General features: G+C 52.8%; 2 protein-coding genes and 1 long non-coding RNA gene across 3 annotated transcripts; 2 read left to right on the forward strand and 1 right to left on the reverse strand.

Annotated features, from left to right (window-relative positions):
• Positions 1 to 1,023: 1,023 nt before the first annotated feature.
• Positions 1,024 to 6,044, reverse strand: LOC144334017 (uncharacterized). The gene is made up of 5 exons (XR_013403351.1): positions 5,911 to 6,044; positions 5,280 to 5,371; positions 4,139 to 4,170; positions 3,983 to 4,050; positions 1,024 to 2,378 (listed from the first exon to the last, which is right to left on the reverse strand). It is a non-coding gene; the product is annotated as an uncharacterized LOC144334017 (long non-coding RNA).
• A 2,585-nt stretch (positions 6,045 to 8,629) lies between these two features.
• Positions 8,630 to 10,022, forward strand: SCGB1C1 (secretoglobin family 1C member 1). The gene is made up of 3 exons (NM_001193437.1): positions 8,630 to 8,698; positions 9,232 to 9,431; positions 9,940 to 10,022. Exons 1-3 carry the CDS (start codon positions 8,644 to 8,646, stop codon positions 9,970 to 9,972), a joined length of 288 nt encoding a protein of 95 aa, NP_001180366.1. The 5' UTR covers positions 8,630 to 8,643; the 3' UTR covers positions 9,973 to 10,022.
• Positions 10,023 to 12,139: 2,117 nt separating this feature from the next.
• Positions 12,140 to 15,233, forward strand: CIMAP1A (ciliary microtubule associated protein 1A). The gene is made up of 6 exons (XM_001082750.5): positions 12,140 to 12,373; positions 12,511 to 12,711; positions 13,146 to 13,247; positions 13,504 to 13,625; positions 14,423 to 14,563; positions 14,995 to 15,233. Exons 1-6 carry the CDS (start codon positions 12,265 to 12,267, stop codon positions 15,082 to 15,084), a joined length of 765 nt encoding a protein of 254 aa, XP_001082750.1. The 5' UTR covers positions 12,140 to 12,264; the 3' UTR covers positions 15,085 to 15,233.
• Positions 15,234 to 19,050: the final 3,817 nt, after the last annotated feature.

Here is a 19,050-nt window from a genome sequence, read left to right on the forward strand (position 1 = left end):
AACTATTTTATTCTCATTAAAAAGCGTTGCTTAAGTATATTTATATTTAAAAATTGAGAAAGGAGTGCAAATGCATTAACATAATTCTCCTCTAGCTCCACTCAGAAGTCAGGACTGCACAGCTCCACTTGCACCTGCGAAACACAACAACCTTTTTCAGCGTCATTAAAATATTTCTTTTTTTTTTTTTTTTTTTTGAGACGGAGTCTCGCTCTGTCGCCCAGACTGGAGTGCAGTGGCGCGATCTCGGCTCACTGCAAGCTCCGCCTCCCGGGTTCACGCCATTCTCCTGCCTCAGCCTCCGGAGTAGCTGTGACTACAGGCGCCCGCCACCTCGCCCGGCTAGTTTCTTTTTGTATTTTTAGTAGAGACGGGGTTTCACCGTGTTAGCCAGGATGGTCTCGATCTCCTGACCTCGTGATCCGCCCGCCTCGGCCTCCCAAAGTGCTGGGATTACAGGCTTGAGCCACCGCGCCCGGCCATCATTAAAATATTTCAATGGGAGGATTGACTTTAGACTCAACCTGTGTTTTCTCCCCTGGAAAACAAAGGTTTTATGAAACAAACAAAGCCTTTACCGTCCTCAACCGAAACACTCAGACATCTGTGATGTCTGCTGTAAGTGCCACCAGGCTCTCCTCTGAAATCTCGTCATGAGAAAATAGAGACTGTAGATTCTTTTAGAAAGGGGAGAATCAGAACTAATGTCGAAAGGCCATGTCCTCATTCATAAACATCTTCTTTTACAAATTCCACGGGTTTAGTTACTTTGGGATTAATATGGGCCTATTTTAAAGTGCATTTATTAATTTAGCATGAATTGCTCAAATTCATTCTGGATCCTGAGCCGATATCCAGCAATGCGGGGTGTGCGCCTGTGAGAGTCACCAGCCCTGATGAGCCTCAGGTTATTGTATTTATAAAATGAAGGTTCGGCTTCCTCCAATTTTTTTTAAACCATTTTTAATAGTAAAAACTTTTTTTGTTGTTACATAAAAATGTACAAGAAAAACTCCAACATTACCAATGATAATCATTTTATTAATACAAACATTTTTGTGAGCTCAATTTATGACTTAATTATAAAAGAAATAAGCAACATGAGGTGCCATTATACAATATGGTAACTATACTTTCCTACTTTGTTAATATGTTGTTGATAAATCTTGATGTATACAGAAAAGTAGTTTCAAAGAATAATAATTTAAAATAATATCTTGACTTATAATTTCAGGGACTTTAAAAAAATTCCTGCAACTGCTTTTTAAAGGTTCTAGAACAGTTTTCTATGTCTTACAGCTAAATAACTACAAAGAGCTAACTCTTCTCACATTCTGTATTATAAATATGTAATTCAAAAAAAGGAACAGACAAAATCATAAAAACACATGCATGAACAAATGGGCCTTGGCTCACATTTAATTGCATCTGCCAATGCACACAGGTTATAGCAGAATTTTTGTGTGTAATTTTACGAGTGGATTGCTGTCAAAATAAAAATTGTCTACTATCTCTATTCAGTGGTATATTTGCACAAATGGTAAACATATTCATAGAGATAGTGGGAGAAATTTATTTCACGGCTTACAAGAAGACAGGTTAAGTTGGGACATTTAATTGTTTCATTAATGCTATATTTTATAATGCGCTTGTCTGGGCATGGTATTTAAATGTATTACAACAACTTTTAAATGCTCAATGTTACAGATGGAATTACTAGAGAAAGTACTAACTGATATTTTATTCGTGTGTGCTTTGAAGGCACAAGGAAATAATAAAGCAGCCCTTTTCCCTTTTCCCGTCTATTTCCTGAAGGCAAAGCTGTGCTTTTGCAGATTAGGCCTCTCTGTAACGTGCACACACACACACACACACACACACACACACACACGCGCGCACGCATATGGCCTTTATGGTTTTAAAGGAGGAAAAGAGAATTTGCCTGGATAACTCTCACCTAGGTATTTTCAGGGGAGATCTAGAATCATCTAAGGGGTTAAGCTGGACTAGCCAATGGGAAAACAAAATGAGGATGCCGGGGAGATGTTCCCAGAACAGTAGCATTCCTAATGGGCTAGGCCCTAGTCACATACAATTCCCCAGATGTGGTTGGTGTGGCCAAGGTTCTGGCATGTGACGGCTGCCTTCCTGGCACTTCCCGTGCTGTGAGGAGCATCCCCTCCCCAGTGCCAGGGCAGTGGTCCTCTCACCCCCTTCAGAGTAAAGGGCCAGCAGTTGGCAGTCTCAGGAAAAGTAGTGAGACAGGAAGGTGAGGAGCATGAAGTGCCACCATCCCAGCCTCCAGTATCTGGCACAGAATATGACGAGGAACCTCCGTGAATTGGAATCTTCCACATCTCGACACATGGGAGTTTCTGCTAGATATAATTTGACTTATAAAATGAAAGAAATATGACCTTCTTGTATGTAAATCTTGTAGAAGAGTTAATGATTGTAACCTGGATGTTTTAAATTCTGAGACGCTATTAAATCGATATTCATCACAAAACTATTGATAATTTTTTAGAAGAACAGAAGAGATCTCATCATATTTAATGCAGTGGATCAATTGGAAGATGCATGTTAATTCCAGAAAAAGTAAAGCATAAAAAAAAATCTGTCTTAGAATGGAAAAATACAGTAAACTATTTTTAACTAGAATTTAAATGCAACATTTTAGGATATGAAGCCATCAACTCATTTTGAAAACTACTGGCTCAGATGACCTCAGTGATAGGAAACCTCTAACAGATCACGAATCTAATAATGAGATAATTTTCTGTGTCTTTGCCTGAGAGTCTGTCTGAAAGTGGTGCAGTTTTTACACAAGAGGAATAACGTGTCCCAGACTGAGAACGCTTCACGGGCCACCATTCTGGGCAGTGCTTCAGTGTGGAGTTTTAGCAGTGAGTATTCAGAAACAGTGGAATAATTTCACTTTTTATAAAAAAGATTATCTTGTCTATTTTCCTTTAAATATGCAGCAGAAGTTTACTATTATACAACTAAATTATGTGGGTTCTCTAATTGCCCACTTATTCTACCTTGATTAACATGTGGTTTATTTCACCTTGATGTTTTTAAAGACAAGCATGTGCTGTGTGAGGGTTAGAACATGAGCCATAAACAAGGAGGCTTGAGATGGCAGTGCCTCCCCAAAAATGCGGTACCCCAGGGCCTGCGCAGGGAACACTGCTTTGAACCTTAACACTTCTGAAATGGCTGGACATCTCTGCATGAGCTGTGCTTACCCACTTGTTCCATCTATTCTTATATTTTACAAGTATTTAGTCAATTCTTGAGCTAGGCCATGTGGTCTACCAAAGGAATAAGATATATGTTGTTGTTATTTTATTTTATTTTATTTTATTTCAATAGTTTTGGGGAACAGGTGGTTTTGGTTAAATGCTAAAGTTCTTTATTGATGGTTTCTGAGATTTTGGTGCACCCATAGCCCAAGCAGAGTACAATGTACCCCATGTGTAGGGTTTTATCCCTCACCTCCCTCTCACCTTTCACCCTAAGTCCCCAAAGCCCACTTATCATTCTTAGGCCTTGGAATCATCATCATAGCTTATGTCCCACTTATAAGTAAGAACATACAGCGTGGAGGTTAGGTCAGCAGAGGGCTCCAGGGGACTGGTGGGGCAGGCCAGGACATAAAAGAGGGCCTAGAGCCAGGGTTACCTGGGAGAGGGTAGAACCATTTTGCCAAGTACCCTAACCCTAAAAGCTGTAACCGTTACCCTTAACCCCAACCTTAACCCTAAACCTTAACCCTAACCTTTAACACCTTACCATAACCCCAACCCTAACCCCTAACCATAACCCTAAAACGCTACGCTAAAACCCTAATCCCTAACACTAAACCCTAATCATAACCCTAAACACAACCCCAACCCTAACCCTAACCCTAACCACAATCCCAACCCCAGCCCCAAGCCTAACCTTAACCCTAACCCCTACCCCCAGCCTTTCTTACCTTTTACATCTGTCCAGATTCTCCAGTAGAAGCAGGGACGCTTGGTTCCCAGGTGTGCACCACTGCATCTGGCACAGGACTCCGTATCAGTCCCCAAATAAGCACCTGAATGCTCACAGGGCAGCCATGCAGTGGAAGCCCAGGGTGTATTCTCACCTCCAGAACCAGGGCCCAGCACCTGCATCAGGCTGATCAGGGATGAAGTGAGCTGTGGCACCCAAGGTCTTCGTAAGACCAAGGCCACGTTGTGCCTCCTATCACAGAGCAAGACGCAGCAGCCTTCAAAGTAAGGGGCCCTTCCCTGATGACACTCCAAGCACAAAGTACTGGACTTTCACACAATGAGGCTGCACACATTATTCTGTTTAAATCCCCACCTAGGCCACTGGGAGAAATGGTGATAGAGGGACCCTCGTGTTGCCCTGTGGTATTACATGCTCTGGTTCATACAACTGCAAGCCATTTACAAGAAACTCAAGCTGAAACGCTACTTGTTTCCAACTTCTTGTTTGCAGAGGATTTACAATTTACACTCCAAAACAGGCAGCCACAGAGCACACTGTTTCCCCTCTGAAGTCGCTCTGAGGGCCTCCGCATCAGTCCTAGAACTGGAAGATTGGTGGACAAGAACTGGGATGTTGATGGGGCACTGGATACTTGCTGGACACCAACCTCCTCTCACCTAACTGACAGACGGCCCAGATCTCACCTGCCCAAATCAGACATTTTAACACACACAGCTCTCAACAGCAGGACTTACAGACACAAAACTCCAAGGTAAAGGATTGTCTCAACCCCTTGGTGTCTCAACGAACTAAAACACTGCCTAGCACAGGTGCACCATCAACCTTATTCACTAAATAAACCTCTGTATATTTTATTCATCTTTGATTGTGGAAATGATATAATGAACAAAAAGATGTTTTATAAATTGGACTAAAGACCTTTGAGGTCTCTTCACAGGATCCTATCTGGTGGACCCCCAAATCTGCCAACACAGAGAAGTCATTCGTAAACACGTGCAGGGCAGAGGCCAGACAAAACCACCTCTCTCAGCCTCAAAGTGGCCTGGCAGTCACAGGAACGGCCATGTGGGGTCTGGCCTGTATGAGGAAGTCAGGCCTTTGGTTTGAGGCACCCTACTGCACCACAAAACCAAGTTCTGCCTAACAAAGAAAAAACAGCCCACTCACTCTCCCTAATATCCCAGGTGGTAATCTAAGAGCAATATCTGCTTGACACCCCTCCTGCTCTGCCCTCCACATCCAAGCTATCACCAAGGCCCCGGCAATCCTACCTCCTAAATGTCTCTCAAATCCACTTCTCTCCCTTCGGAGTCCAGGCCACCAGCATGACTTCTGCATGTGTGTAGCCGCCTCCTCGCAGGATCTAAACATGCAAATCTAGTCATAGGCTCTGTGAATAGAAAATCTTGGGGCCCCAAAATTACTAAGCTAAAGGGAAAAGCCAAGCTGGGAACGGCTCAACGCAAACCTGCCTCCCATTCTATTCCAAATCATCTATCTCCTCACTAAGATAGGTGCACATCCGATCGCCTCCTTTAGAGAGACTAACCAGAAACTCAAAACAACGCAACATTTGTCTCTCACCTACCTGTGACCTTGGAAGCCCCCTCCCTGCTTCCAGTTGTCCCCACCTTTCTGGATGGAAGCAAGGTACTTCTGACATGTATTGACTGACGTCTCATGTCTCCCTAAAACCAAGCTGTGCCCTGACCACCTTGGGCACTTGTCGTCAGGATCTCCTGAGGCTGTCATGGGTGCATCTCCTCAGCCTCGGCAAAATCAACCTTCTAAATCACCTGAAACCATCTCAGATAGTCAGGGTTCACGGCTCCCTTTCCCGAACCCTCCCAGGAGCTCCTCGTGGATGCCCAGGTCCTGCGTGCTGTTGTGGCCCAGGCTCACCTGGAGCAACTCGACTCTTCCTTACAGCCTCATGAACCTTTCAGTTCCTAAAGCTGTTTAGCCTGTGAAAGGAAAATGAATCTGAGGGCCCAACAATCACTAATCTAAAGGGAAAAAAGCTGGGAACTGCTTAGGGCAAACCTGCCTCCCCTTCTATTCAAAGTCACCCCTCTGCTCACTGAGATAAGTGCATATCTGATGGCCTCCTTTGGGGAGGCTATTCAGAAACCCAAAAGAATACAACAGTTTGTCTCTCACCTACCTGTGACCTGGAATCCCCCTCCCTGCTTCGAGTTGTCCCACCTTTCCCGACGGAACCAACGTTCATCTTACATATATTGATGTCTCCTGTCTCCCTAAAATGTATAAAACCAAGTTGTGTCCCGACCACCTTGGGCACATGTCATCAAAACTTCCGGAGGCTGTGTCACAGGCATGCGTCCTCAACCTTGGCAAAATAAACTTTCCAAATTGACTGAGATCATTTCAGATATTCGGGGTTCACAAGTCCATGTATGTGGACGTCCCTTGGGGTAGTGCCCCTCTCCACTGAGCTCACCCGCGTCCTCCTGTGCGTTTTCTTCAGAAGAAATTTCACAGCTACTTGGTCCACACATGCCGGCCCTACAGGAACCGCTGTTATCCACAGGCACGTGGGCAGTGTACCTGCTGAGCTGTGTGGAGATGACCAGGCTCCTCTCCTAATTCCCGCTCAGTTAATAACAACGGTCGACAAGTTGAGAAATTTGCTAACCCTAACCTTAACCCTAACCACAACCCCAACCCCAATCCCAAACTTAACCCTAACCCAACCCTAACTCCAACCCCAACCCTAACCCTAAACCCTAACCCCAACTCTAACCCTAAACCGAACCCGAACCCGAACCCAAACCCGGACTCGGACCCAGACCCTAACTCCTGACCCTGACCCCTGACCCTGACCCTTGACCCTGACCCTGACACGGACCTAGACCCTGACCCTGACACGGACCTAGACCCTGACCCTGACCCGGACCCTGACCCGGACCCTGACCCTGACCCAGACCCTAACCCTGACCCTGACCCCAACCCGAACCCTGACCCCAAACCGAACACGAACCCCAACCCGAACCTCAACCCCAACCTGAACCCGAACCCGAACCCCAACCCCAATCCGAACCCTAACCCTTAACCCCAACTCTAACCAGAATCCTAACCCTAACCCTAACCCGAATCCGAAACCTAACCCGATCCCGAACCTGAACCCAAAACCTAACCTGATCCCGACCCGAACCCTGACCCTGACCCTAACCCTGACCCAGACCTCACCCTGACCCTGACCTTACCCCTAACCCTGACCCTGACCCTAACCCTGACCCTAACCCATAACCCTAACCCTACCCCTAGCCCTACACCTAACCCTACACCTAACCCTACCCCTACCCCTAACCCTGACCCTGACCTTACCCCTAACCCTGACCCTGACCTTACCCCTAACCCTAACCCTGACCCTGACCCAACCCGACCCTGACCTGACCTGAACCTGACCCAACCCGACCCTGACCCGAACCCGACCCGATCCTGAACCCTAATCCAAACCCTAACCCTAACCCAGCCCTACTGTATCCCTAACTCCTAACCAATGCTGAGCCCTAACCCTTAACCCCTTACCATAACCATAATCCTCATCCTAACCCTTACCCTAGCCTTATTTCCATCCCGCATACTTTGTCCACGATGGGATTTTATTTCATTGTTTGGAGTAGGTGTAAATCTCTGCTCATTTAGGAGTCCTTCACTGTAACAAGGACCTTGGTCTTCCAGAGACCCTAAACGCGAGTGGCCCGGGATCCTGGGGACGCCATCAGCCACCAGGTGGCAGCAGGGGCCCTTTGTATTTGGACCGTGTGGCTCAGCCAGAGGACTGGACTGGGAAACCCCTACTCATGGCCTCTCTTGGGGTGGTTTTGTTAGGTGACTCCAGGTGTCCCAACCTCCTGTGTCCATTGTAATATGTCCTGGGACCATCTCCCCAGGGCCTTCGACCTCTCCTTGCTGTCCTGGCTACTGATGTACCTCCAGCCTCTCCCATTCCTCACCTCCTGCTCAGACCTGGCCCCGGCATGGCCAGCTCTATGTCTCTCGGATCCTCTCAGGCCACCTTCTCTCTTCTAGGCACTGCCACTGGGCTGCTCCTCACCCCATAGATCCACAGTCCCCGGGCAGTCCTACGGCAGTGTCCACTGGTGCAGCCTGCACCCCCTTCCCCCAGTCAGCCACCCCCATCTGAGTACTGAGGGGGCCCTGCCTGATTAGAGACCTCCAGATGCAAACCCTGATCACACAGCACAGTGATAAGAGGAGGGATTCCTACCTCAAAAGAAAGGCATGGGACCAAGCCCAGATCCCACCACCCTCGGCCTCAAGGGCAGGCATGACTAGAGGCCCTTGGTGACCAGGACCCGCTGCCTTCTTCACCGACCGGCTGGCATGGCCTCCCTCACCAGCGTTCCCTCCTAACACACCTGTTCTCTCTGACACACCCTAAAGCCACTTGCCAACCACCTGTCACACAGCCACCCCATGCCTGTTGCTGCTTGGCACCCACTGGGAGACAGGGATGTGAATAAACCTCATCTGAGCTGGCTGCCAGATCGTAATGGGCAGGTCTGGTCCGCCCTGTGGGAGAGGTGCTGCCCGGTGAGGCATAAAAACCCGGGATTCTGGCTGGAGGCAGCTCCTGAGATTGCTGGCATGAAGGGGAGCCGTGCCCTCCTGCTGGTGGCCCTCACCCTGTTCTGCATCTGCCGTGAGTCTGTGCCACTGGGTTTCCAGAACATTCAGGGGCAGGGGGGTTGGGGGTACCCGAGAAGGTAAAATCCTGGCATTAGGCCCCCGCAGTGAACATTCCACCTGCACCTGTCACAGAAGTGGGTAAGGACCCTGCAGAACCCGTGCCCACCCAACTTCACCCCAACCGAAGACAAAGCCCAGCTGACCCTACCCCAGCCCCATCCAGCCTGACCTGGCCCTTCAAGCCCCTGGTCAGACCAGCTTCTCATCAGGGGAAATTCCCCCACACCAGGGGCTTAACTTTCCTTCCCTGGTGATCCCAGGGAATGCTGAGTGGAAACTGGAGCAGCTAAGATTAAGGGGGATGTGAAGGGGTCTTCGGGCAAGGTGGAGTTGGGGGTGTTGTGGAGGAAGCCCTGGGGAGGAGGGGTGGGCATTGAAGGGGAAGGTCTGGAGACCATGGAGGTTGGAGCCCTGGGGCAGGTCCGGGGCTGTGGTTGCACCGGAGTCACCCTGTCCTGTCTTGGCATCATCTCGCTCGTGATGCAGGGCTGGCCACAGGGGAGGACTGCAATGAGTTTTTCATGGACTTCCTGCAAACACTACTGGTGGGGACCCCAGAGGAGCTCTATGAGGGGCCCCTGGGCAAGTACAATGTCAACGAAGATGCCAAGGCAGCAATGACTGAACTCAAGTCCTGCATAGACGGCCTGCAGCCAATGCACAAGGCAGAGCTGATCAAGTTGCTGGTATGAGGGCGGGGGGGGCACACCGTTTTCTAAAGACCTGCAGCCTTACCAAGATCACCCAACACAGCACCCCCACAGCCTACCACCTACAGACATCACACCACCCACAGACATTGAACCCGCATCAGCCAGCTCAGGTGGGCACCCCAGACCTCCTGTCCACAGAGCGGCCCCCAGACTCCATTGACCTGCTCCTCCCCAGTCTGTGGGCTACTCCTCCACGCACACATGTGAACATACACAGAGATCCAAACACAGGTGCAGACATGCAATGCACACTGCGTGCACACATGTATAAACACATTCACACACGCATGCTCACACTGGGATACGCACACACATACATGTGTGTACACCATCATGCATGCACACACACCACTCAGCTGCTGGGAGGAGATGGGCAGCAATATGCCAGATCCCCCCACAGAGGGCCTTGCTTGCCTGATGGAGCTGTGGCTCTCCGCTTATTGATCACAGCCCTCTTAGTCCGCGTGTGTCTGCCTTCCAGGTGCATGTGCTGGGCAGTCAGGACGGTGCCTAAGTGGACCTCAGACATGGCTCAGCCATAGGACCTGCCACACAAGCAGCCATGGACACGCCGCCCACTACCACCTCCCCACATGGAAATTTACCCTCAAACCGTGTAATCAATAAAGCCTTCCGCAGCTCAGGCTCTGGTTCCTCTCTCTCCCCCCACAGACGGACACACAAATGGGGACATTGAGAACACACTCAGGGACACAGCCACACACACAGACCCACAGACAGAGGGTCCTGCTCAAGGAGCACATGTGTGAAGGTCCTCTACAGAGGGGCACACAGGGTCCACACAGGAGCAGGCACACCACAGGCAAGACCCAAAATGGAAATCCAGGCAGACGCCATGTAGGCAGGGGGACAGAGCACAGAGCCAGACAGCACCATGTGGACAGAGGGCGTCCAGAGGGAGACGGGCGGCAGAGGCAGCAGTATGATGTGGGAGAGACAGGGAGCCCCAGAAAAAGGAAGTGTCCAGGACTGGGTGGACACAGACCCCATGTCGCCCATGGGCTAGGTCAGGGCGGGGGTTGCTCAGCATCTGAAAGCTGGTGTCGTAAGACAATAGCTGTGTGCAAAAAACAGTCACACAGGCAGCCCAGGTCCAGCGGGTTTGAGAACAATCTCTCTTCCCAAAGTCGTCCAAGGAAAGAGTCTGCCTAGAAGACACTGGGAGGAGCTCAAGCCCCAAGACGACCCCCGACAAGGCCGAGAGAAAAAAAGGTACACCCGTGTCCAAGGGGGATGGGAGCCACAGGTGAGCAGCCTCTGACGAGGTCAGCCAGGGCAGCAGCAGCGCCCACAATGACTCACGCCCACCACAACCAGCACAGACCCTAATCCTGACCCTGGATCCCAGGCTCTCCCACAGCCAGAACCTTCCAGCACCTCAGTTTCCCAATCTATCGTCTCTTCTGGGGGCACAGCTGAGTGGAACTGACACATCCTTGGCCACCCTGGGTGCTGAGCCCTGAAACTTCACTGCCCTGACCCCCTCTCCACACCTCTGTCCTGTCTGAGCCTGGCCAGGAGGCCACGCGGTGCTGTCTGGCTCTGTGCTCTGTCCACCTGCCTAGATGGTCTCTGCCTGGATTTCCATTTGGCTGACGAAGCCCTAGGAGGGGGCCCTGGAGGACTTGGTTACAGGGGACCTGGTGAGGGGACCCAGTGAGGGGGACTTCATGAGGAGACGCCTGGTTGAGGGGACCTGGTGAGAGAAACACGGTGAGGGGGCCTGGTGAGGGGTGGTCTGGTGAGGGAACTTAGGGGAATCTGGTGAGGGGACATGGGGGGGCCTTGGTGAGGGGACGTGGCGAGGAGTACCTGGTGAGGGGACGTGGCCAAGGAAACATGGCGAGGAGGATTTGGTGAGGGGACCTGGTGAGGAGTACCTGGTGAGGGGACGTGGTGAGGGGAACCTGGTGAGGGGATGTGGTGAGGGGAACCTGGTGAGGGGACGTGGTGAGGGGAACCTGGTGAGGGGACATGGTGAGGGGAACCTGGTGAGGGGACAAGGCCAAGGAAACCTGGCGAGGAGGACCTGGTGAGTGGACATGGTGGTGGGAGGCCTGGTGAGGGGAACCTGGTCAGGGGGACTTATAGGGGTGTCCTGTTGGTGGAACCTGGTGAGGGGACCTGGTGGTGAGATCTGGTGAGGGGATCAAAGGCAGAGGCCATTGTCTTGGTCACACAGACAGAATCTAGAACCCGTCATCCCACAGAGCCACATTCTAGAGTTTAGACTGGGGGACCTCTCCCCAATTCTGTAAGCCCCTGAAGAGAGAAGGCCTTTCTCTCCATGCTCCTTTTGCAGGAACTCCCTGGCACCAAGGCCAGGGGGGACAGGACGGTCTCTGAGGAGGATGGGTCCGTAGGCTGCTCTGAGTGCTGTCCCTGCGCCAAAGAAGTTATAGTTCCCTCCTGGGGGGCCCCCTCCCTGCCCCTCAGCACAGCCTCAATCAAGAAGTTCCCCGTCTTTGATCACCACTCTAAGTAGGAGAAACCCGCCCAGGGCTCCCTTAGAGCCGAAAACGGTGGTGAGTTGAGGGCCAGCATGGACAGTAGCTCTGGGATACAGTTAAGCTGGTGAGGAGCTCACAGTCCCATGCAGAAAGCGCCTACCATCCCTTACTCCTGGCTCCCAGCTGGAGATCCCCACTGAGGACGCTGTGGCAGGTTCAGCAGGTCTACCCCTCAGTGTCAGCAAGAGCAGGGACGGGGGCATCAGGGGCTGGCCTGGGACAGGGTCGGGCCTCCCAGCACCTGGTAAGCCTCTCACTTATGGACAGAGCTGGCCATGACGGAGGAGGTATGGATGGGCACCTGGAGGCCCCATCGCCCCCGGGGACCCATCATGGCCCTCTACAGCAGCCCTGGACCCAAGTACCTGATTCCACCAACAACTGGTAAGAGCCTGAGAGCCTGGGAGGGTCAGGAGCCAGGCGGGCAGGTGGGGGGGCCGGGAAGGGCCTGGGGCTTGATCCCTGACTCCCCGCGGGGAGAAGGGCAGGTCCAGGCTGCTCAGGGCCCACTGTGTCCACAGGCTTCGTGAAGCACACGCCCACCAAGCTCCGTGCGCCAGCCTACAGCTTCCGCGGGGCCCCCATGCTCCTGGCAGAGAACTGCTCCCCAGGACCCCGTTATAATGTAAACCCCAAGATACTGAGGACTGGCAAGGACCTTGGCCCTGCCTACTCCATCCTGGGGCGCTACCACAGCAAGACTCTGCTGACCCCCGGCCCAGGTTAGTGACCCTGTCTCAGGCTCCTGCCCTGCGCAGCCCCGGGCCTGCCCCTCCCTGCTGGGTGACCCTAACCTCATGGCAGCAAGGGTGTGAGAGAGCTCAGCCGTCCAGGCTCCTCCTGTCCCATCTTTCTCTCTTGAAGGGCCACCATCACACCTGGGCAGAGAAGACTCTGGCCCTAGAACCCAGCTTCGACCTGGACCTTTCTCTGCCAGGCCAACGTCAGACCCCACTCTCCCTGCTCAAAAATGGCCCTTGTCTCCCCAGCCCCGAAGTCAGTATTTCCATCCTGGACACCCCCTGACCAGACTTGGTCACCACCTGTGTTGGAGCCCAGGGGCCCAATGCCAGGAATGTTGGGGAGTCCTCGAGCCCCCAAACTGGGCTGCATACCCACCTGCTTGTCCCAGAAACCCCCTTGGCTCCTTGTCCAGGTGACTACTTTCCAGAGAAATCCACCAAGTACGTGTTTGACTCAGCGCCCAGCCACTCCATCTCCGCCCGAACAAAGACGTTCCGAGTGGACAGCACCCCAGGTCTGCAGCAGCCCCAACCATCCTCAGCCAAATGGACCTGTGGATCCTGGGTGGGGTGGGTGAGATGGGGCAGCCTGACAGCTGATCTCCAGAGTTGGGGGAACCCAGGGAAGGAGCTGTGGGCCCTGTTCCGGCCTGAGGCTCCCGTCCAGAGTTGGGGGAGCCCCAGGGAGGGAGCGGTGGGCCCTGTTCCACCCTGAGGCTCCCGTCCACCCTGAGGCTCCCGTCCACCCTGAGGCTCCCGTCCACCCTGCAGGCCCCGCTGCGTACATGCTGCCCATGGTGATGGGGCCCAACACCGTCGGCAAGGTCTCCCAGCCCTCCTTTTCCATCAAGGGCCGCAGCAAGCTGGGCAGCTTCAGCGACGACCTACACAAGGCAAGGGTCACCCCAGCTGAGAACAGAGAATCACCCCCAGTCATCTGAACCCTCCCCCAGAACCCAGGACTCACCAGCTCGGCCCTGCCTTGCCAATGCCCCTCAGCCCTCTCAGCCCTTCATCCTCTGGGTGCCTGCCACATGCTGGGGTCATGCTACAGTGCTGAGGAGGGGCAGGCAATAGGCCAGAAGGGAGAGGCCCAGGCCCCAGCTTGGACAGTGCTGAGGACAAGAGATGGGGTTTATGAAGCACTGCCTGGAGAGAGAGAGGCAATCTTAGACAGGATGGCAAGAAAGAAGGGGAGGAGGAAAAAATAAACCATGAGCTGTTTGCGGGAGGAGGGTCTTGGTTTCAGAAACAGCCAGTGCGAAGGCCCTGGGTGGCACATGCCTGAGAGCTTGAGGGGCCTGAGATGGGAAAGCAGCATCGTGGCACCCAGCAGCCCTTGTCCACGTTGGTTTTGCCAGCCCCAGGCCCTCAGGTCCAGCGGGGCAGCGACAGCCTCTCTCACACAGGCTCAGGGATGTTCCCAGGACTGGCACACACGGGGGAGGTCATTGCCAGCATGAGGCTGAAATGGAGGAAGCGACCCCCACATGAGAAGGTGCCCCACAAGCAGGGGGGTGTGGTCTCCACAGTGTGACAGAAGACAGAAGGGGACCTTGATGCACGGGCACCAACTTGTAGCTGACCCTGTTGACTCGGCCTGAAACACTCCGTCCAAGTTTGCTCCCTGTCCTCTAGGGCCATGCGCCCTGGGTAGGCCGAGTTTGTCTGAGCCTCCTTTACCTCTCAGACCCCAGGTCCCGCAGCCTACCACCAGACTGACGTGCAGGTGACCAAGTTCAAGGCTCCGCAGTACACCATGGCTGCCCGTGTAGAGCCCCCAGGGGACAAGACCCTCAAGCCAGGACCAGGCGCCCACAGCCCTGAGAAGGTCCAGGAAGAGCACAGCTCAGAGGGGTCAGGGTGGGGTCGGGGGCCTGACCCAGAGGAACATGTAGGAAAGAGCAGGGGAGGGGGGTTGGGACACAGACAAGGGGAAACAGCGTTGGGCTATGGAAGGACACAGCCAAGAGGGGGTGGAGGGGTGGGTGGGGAGGGGAGGCACCTGCACCCTGAGGACCCTGTACTTCCAGCACTAGCCCCACAGGTAACCCTTCAGGGACAGGAAGCAGAGGCCTTGCCCTTTTCCCTAGACACCGTGACAGCTACTACTGCTGAGTCCTCTGTGTTCAAACTGGGAGCACAGCTGCTGGCCACCTTGGCCCCAGGTTCCGGAAGGACAGCAGCCCAGCCCCAGCCAGGGCAGAGACCTGCAGGTGGGGGCAGGGGTGCTGGCTCTTATCATAGCCCCTCCTCTCCCAGGTGACCCTGACCAAGCCCTGCGCCCCAGTTGTCACCTTTGGCATCAAACACTCTGACTACATGATTCCCCTGGTGGTTGATGTGGAGTAGCTGCATCACGCCCAGCGTCTGCACAAGAGATCCACCAGGCCACAGAGCTCGAGGCTGTCTTCACCAGCTGGGCTGGGCCAGCCTGGCCCTGCAGGGCAGAGCACGCTTGTTTGGGCAACTGTAACCAGTTACTTTTTTTCTATGCTATTTTACCATATGTTAATCTTGTTTTCTGCTGTGCCGAAAGTATTTAATAAATCACATTGCATTAATGAGGTTTGTCTTGGTGAAAAGATCAGGCTTTTCCAGAAAGGAGTCCCATGCGCTGTCAGCTCACATGGGTCCCATCCTGGCTTCTAGGGCCCAGGGTCAGCTTGGAGAGATGGGAGGGCCCAGGGTCTGTGTGGGGAGAGATGGGAGCGCCTGAGTGCCTCGGACACCCTGCTCCACACTGTCCCTCCTGATGCTTTCTGCCTTGAACTCAAAGACGCTGCAGCCTGTGGGTCTCCTGAATAAAGAGGCAGAAGTGATGCCACCAGGCTTCTGAGGCCAGGCATACAACATGCCAAGGAAACAGCTTCTGCCTGGACACCAGAGCCCACCCTACCCCCACCCTTCTGCCACGTGTCCATGTTTGCTCCAGCACCAGCCATCATGTTGTGAGGAAGCCCAACCATGGTGAGACTGAATGCTTCATCTGGGCACTCAGCCCGGCCACAGGCATTCAGGCCGGCCAGGCCCTCCACTCACCAGCACTGACCTCTGGACCTGTGAGTGAGCCTTCAAGTGAAGGCAGCCCCAGGACCACATCTCCCAGTGAGGCCTCGACATGATAGAGCAAAGACGGCCAACCCTGAGGCAGTACCCCGTCTCCAATCCAATGAGACACGATAAATCATTGCTATTTTAAGTGAAGCTTTAGGGTGACCTGTTACACATCAATGGGTAATACAGGGAGTACAAGGAATACGTGGACAGGGAAGGTGGGGTGTCCGCTGAGCCTGAAGAGGGGGATCTCCAGAGGCTGTCCAGGAGTTCAAGGCCAAGCCTCAAGAAGTAGAGGCTGGATTTCAACTCAGCCTTTCAGGGAGGTCATTTTAGGACAGGTGACCTTGACAGACACACTGGTAGGACCATCACCCGCACCTGTATAAAGCACAATACAGCTGCTGACCCTCACTTAGCTGTGATCATGCCAGGCTGTGGATTCGAAGCACTTTATGTTTACTTTTTTTTTTTTTTTTTTGAGACGGAGTCTCGCTCTGTCACCCAGGCTGGAGTGCAATGGCGCAATCTCAGCTCACTGCAGCTCACTGCAACCTCCATCTTCCAGGTTCAAGTGATTCTCCTGCCTCAGCCTCCTGAGTAGCTGGGACTACAGGCACGTGCCACCACACCCGGCTAATTTTCCTATTTCTAGTAGAGATGGGGTTTCACTATGTTGGTCAGGCTGGTCTCGAACTCCTGACCTTGTGATTCACCCACCTTGACCTCCCAAAGTGTTGAGCTCACAGGCATGAGCCACTGCCCCCGGCCTCCTCCCTTATTCCCTAAGTGGTGATACTATCAGGAACCCCATCTGCGTTTCAGGAACTTGGGCAGGGAAAGGTAACACAGCAGGAAGCGGGTAAGTGTGGGGCAAAGGAAGAGAGATCAGATTGTTACTGTGTCTACGTAGAAAAGGAAGACAAAAGAAACTCCATTTTGATCTGTACAAAGAAAAATTGTTCTGCTTTGAGATGCTATTAATCTGTAACGTTAGCCCCAATCCTGTGCTCACAGAGACATGTGCTGTATGGAATCAAGGTTTAAGGGATTTAGGGCTGTGCAGGATGCATGCTTGGTAACAGTCATCACCATTCTCCATTCTCTATTAACCTGGGACATACTGCACTGCGGAAAGCCGCAGGCACCTCCGCCCGAGAGCGCCTGGGTATTGTCCAAGGATTCCCCCAACTGAGACAGCCTGAGATATGGCCTCCTGGCAAGGGAAGGCCTTACTGTCCCCCAGCCCGACACCCGTAAAGGGTCTGTGCTGAGGAGGATTCGTAAAAGAGGAAGGCCTGTTTCCCACGTCCCTGGGAACAGAATGTCTCGGTGTAAAGCCAACTATTCGTTTATTCTAAGGTAGGAGAAAACTGCCCCGTGGCTAGAAGCGAAATATGCTGGTGGTGATACTGCTCTGTTACCCTTTGCTACACTAAGATGCTTGGGTAAAGAGAAGCCTAAATCTAGCCTACATGCACATCCAGGCACAGTACCTGAACTTATTTATGATGCATATTCCTTTACTCACAGGTTTTCCTGCTGACCTTCTCCCCACCATCACTCTGTTCACCCTGTTCTCCTGCCTCACTCTCCTTGCCGAGATAGTGAAAATAGTAATCAATAAACACTGAAGGAACTCGGAGACCGCCGCCGGTGCAGGTCCTCGCATGCTGAGTGTGCCAGTCCCCTGGTCCCACTGTTCTTTCTCTATACTTTGTCTCTGTGTCTTCTTTCTTTCCTCAGTCTCTCGTCCCACCTGACGAGAAATACCCACAGGTGTGGAGGGCAGGCCCCTTTCAGGTGAGTCTGTGGCTGCTCTGCCCAGTCAATCCTGAGGGGGTGAATAAGGGACAGGGTTTACAGCACCAGTGCCCATGGCCAGCCTATGGACCAGGGTGAGCTGCAGACAAAATTCCCTCAAATCCCAAGGAAATCAGGACAACAGAGACCACGTGATTAGTTCTTAATGAGGTTATGTGTACCACAAAATTTTATTGTTAACGTTTCTCATCCTGAAATTATGGGATACAGCCTAGCAGTTTGTCCTTACTTGGCAGAGTGTGTAACCCTGGCTCTCATACTGAGCCCCCAAGACTCCTTTTGGTTTTACTGGTGTCAGGGATTATAGTCAGCAAACCCCACTCATTTACAGGGTCAGGTGCACAGGGCTGAGCTGGAGGGTTAGGGTCAGGGCCCCTCAAGAACTCTGGTCAGGCACAGCAGCAGCAGGGTTGCCACTCTCCCTTTATGGAATCCTTCTTAATACAACAAGAGGCCGGGCGTGGTGGCTCAAGCCTGTAATCCCAGCACTTTGGGAGGCCGAGACAGGCGGATCACGAGGTCAGGAGATCGAGACCATCCTGGCTGACACGGTGAAACCCTGTCTCTACTAAAAAATACAAAAAACTAGCCGGGCGAGGTGGTGGGCGCCTGTAGTCCCAGCTACTCGGGAGGCTGAGGCAGGAGAATGGCGTGAACCCGGGAGGCGGAGCTTGCAGTGAGCTGAGATCCAGCCACTGCACTCCAGCCTGGGTGGCAGAGCGAGACTCCGTCTCAAAAAAAAAAAAAAAAAAATACAACAAGAGTGAGAAGCAGAAAAGCAAACCACAAAGGAAGTCCAGCCTAGACCCCAAATTACCTGGGAGGGCTGCTAACAGCCATGGAGACAGGTGGGGAGGGAACACAGTGACTGAGACTCCGAGACAGCAAAGCACCTCTCCAGCGAAGGCCAGTCCGAGATGCAGCCTAACTTCCTAGTTCACATCAGCAAGGTGGGCGGGTACCACCATGGGAAGGGCACCTGGGGTATAGCTGGTTACCACAGCTCAACCACATTCCCCAAAATGGAGGTCAGCCCTCCATGGCCCAGGAAAATATGGGAGATAAAGGGTTGGCACCTGCAGTGACCAGATGGAGACCCAACGCAGGCAGCTGCTACCATGCTTGGAGACCAGGGTACAAGCCCCTGACGAGCTCGCCGTGGCAGACAAGCACACTGGTGCCTGAGGAACGACAGGCGCCTGCAAAGGGACATCCGAGAAGGGGGAAGCACCAGCCCAGCTAGGTTTCAGGGCAACAGCAAAGCCCCAGAGACATGGAGGCAAGTGAGTCCACCTTGCTGGGTGAGAAGTGAGCTCGCACTGCATAGGGGAAGACGGTGGACCCCACTCCTCCAGGAGGCTGACAGCCTCAGCCAGGTACAAAGGAGGGCTCAGGTAACAAGGAAGGGGGCTATGGTGAGCGTGCATGGAGAAAGGT

This window comes from Macaca mulatta, chromosome 14 (assembly GCF_049350105.2).
Source record: "Macaca mulatta isolate MMU2019108-1 chromosome 14, T2T-MMU8v2.0, whole genome shotgun sequence".
Classification (NCBI taxonomy): Eukaryota; Metazoa; Chordata; class Mammalia; order Primates; family Cercopithecidae; genus Macaca; species Macaca mulatta.

Bases quoted from the DNA above. Each gene is read 5' to 3' on its own strand.
- CIMAP1A (XM_001082750.5), top strand. From the start codon at position 12,265: ATGACGGAGGAGGTATGGATGGGCACCTGGAGGCCCCATCGCCCCCGG. The intron at 13,248-13,503 runs GTCTGCAGCAGC...TCCACCCTGCAG, and splicing joins CCGAGTGGACAGCACCCCAG to GCCCCGCTGCGTACATGCTG. The intron at 14,564-14,994 runs GTCCAGGAAGAG...CTCCTCTCCCAG, and splicing joins GCGCCCACAGCCCTGAGAAG to GTGACCCTGACCAAGCCCTG.
- SCGB1C1 (NM_001193437.1), top strand. From the start codon at position 8,644: ATGAAGGGGAGCCGTGCCCTCCTGCTGGTGGCCCTCACCCTGTTCTGC. The intron at 8,699-9,231 runs GTGAGTCTGTGC...CTCGTGATGCAG, and splicing joins CACCCTGTTCTGCATCTGCC to GGCTGGCCACAGGGGAGGAC. The intron at 9,432-9,939 runs GTATGAGGGCGG...TCTGCCTTCCAG, and splicing joins CAGAGCTGATCAAGTTGCTG to GTGCATGTGCTGGGCAGTCA.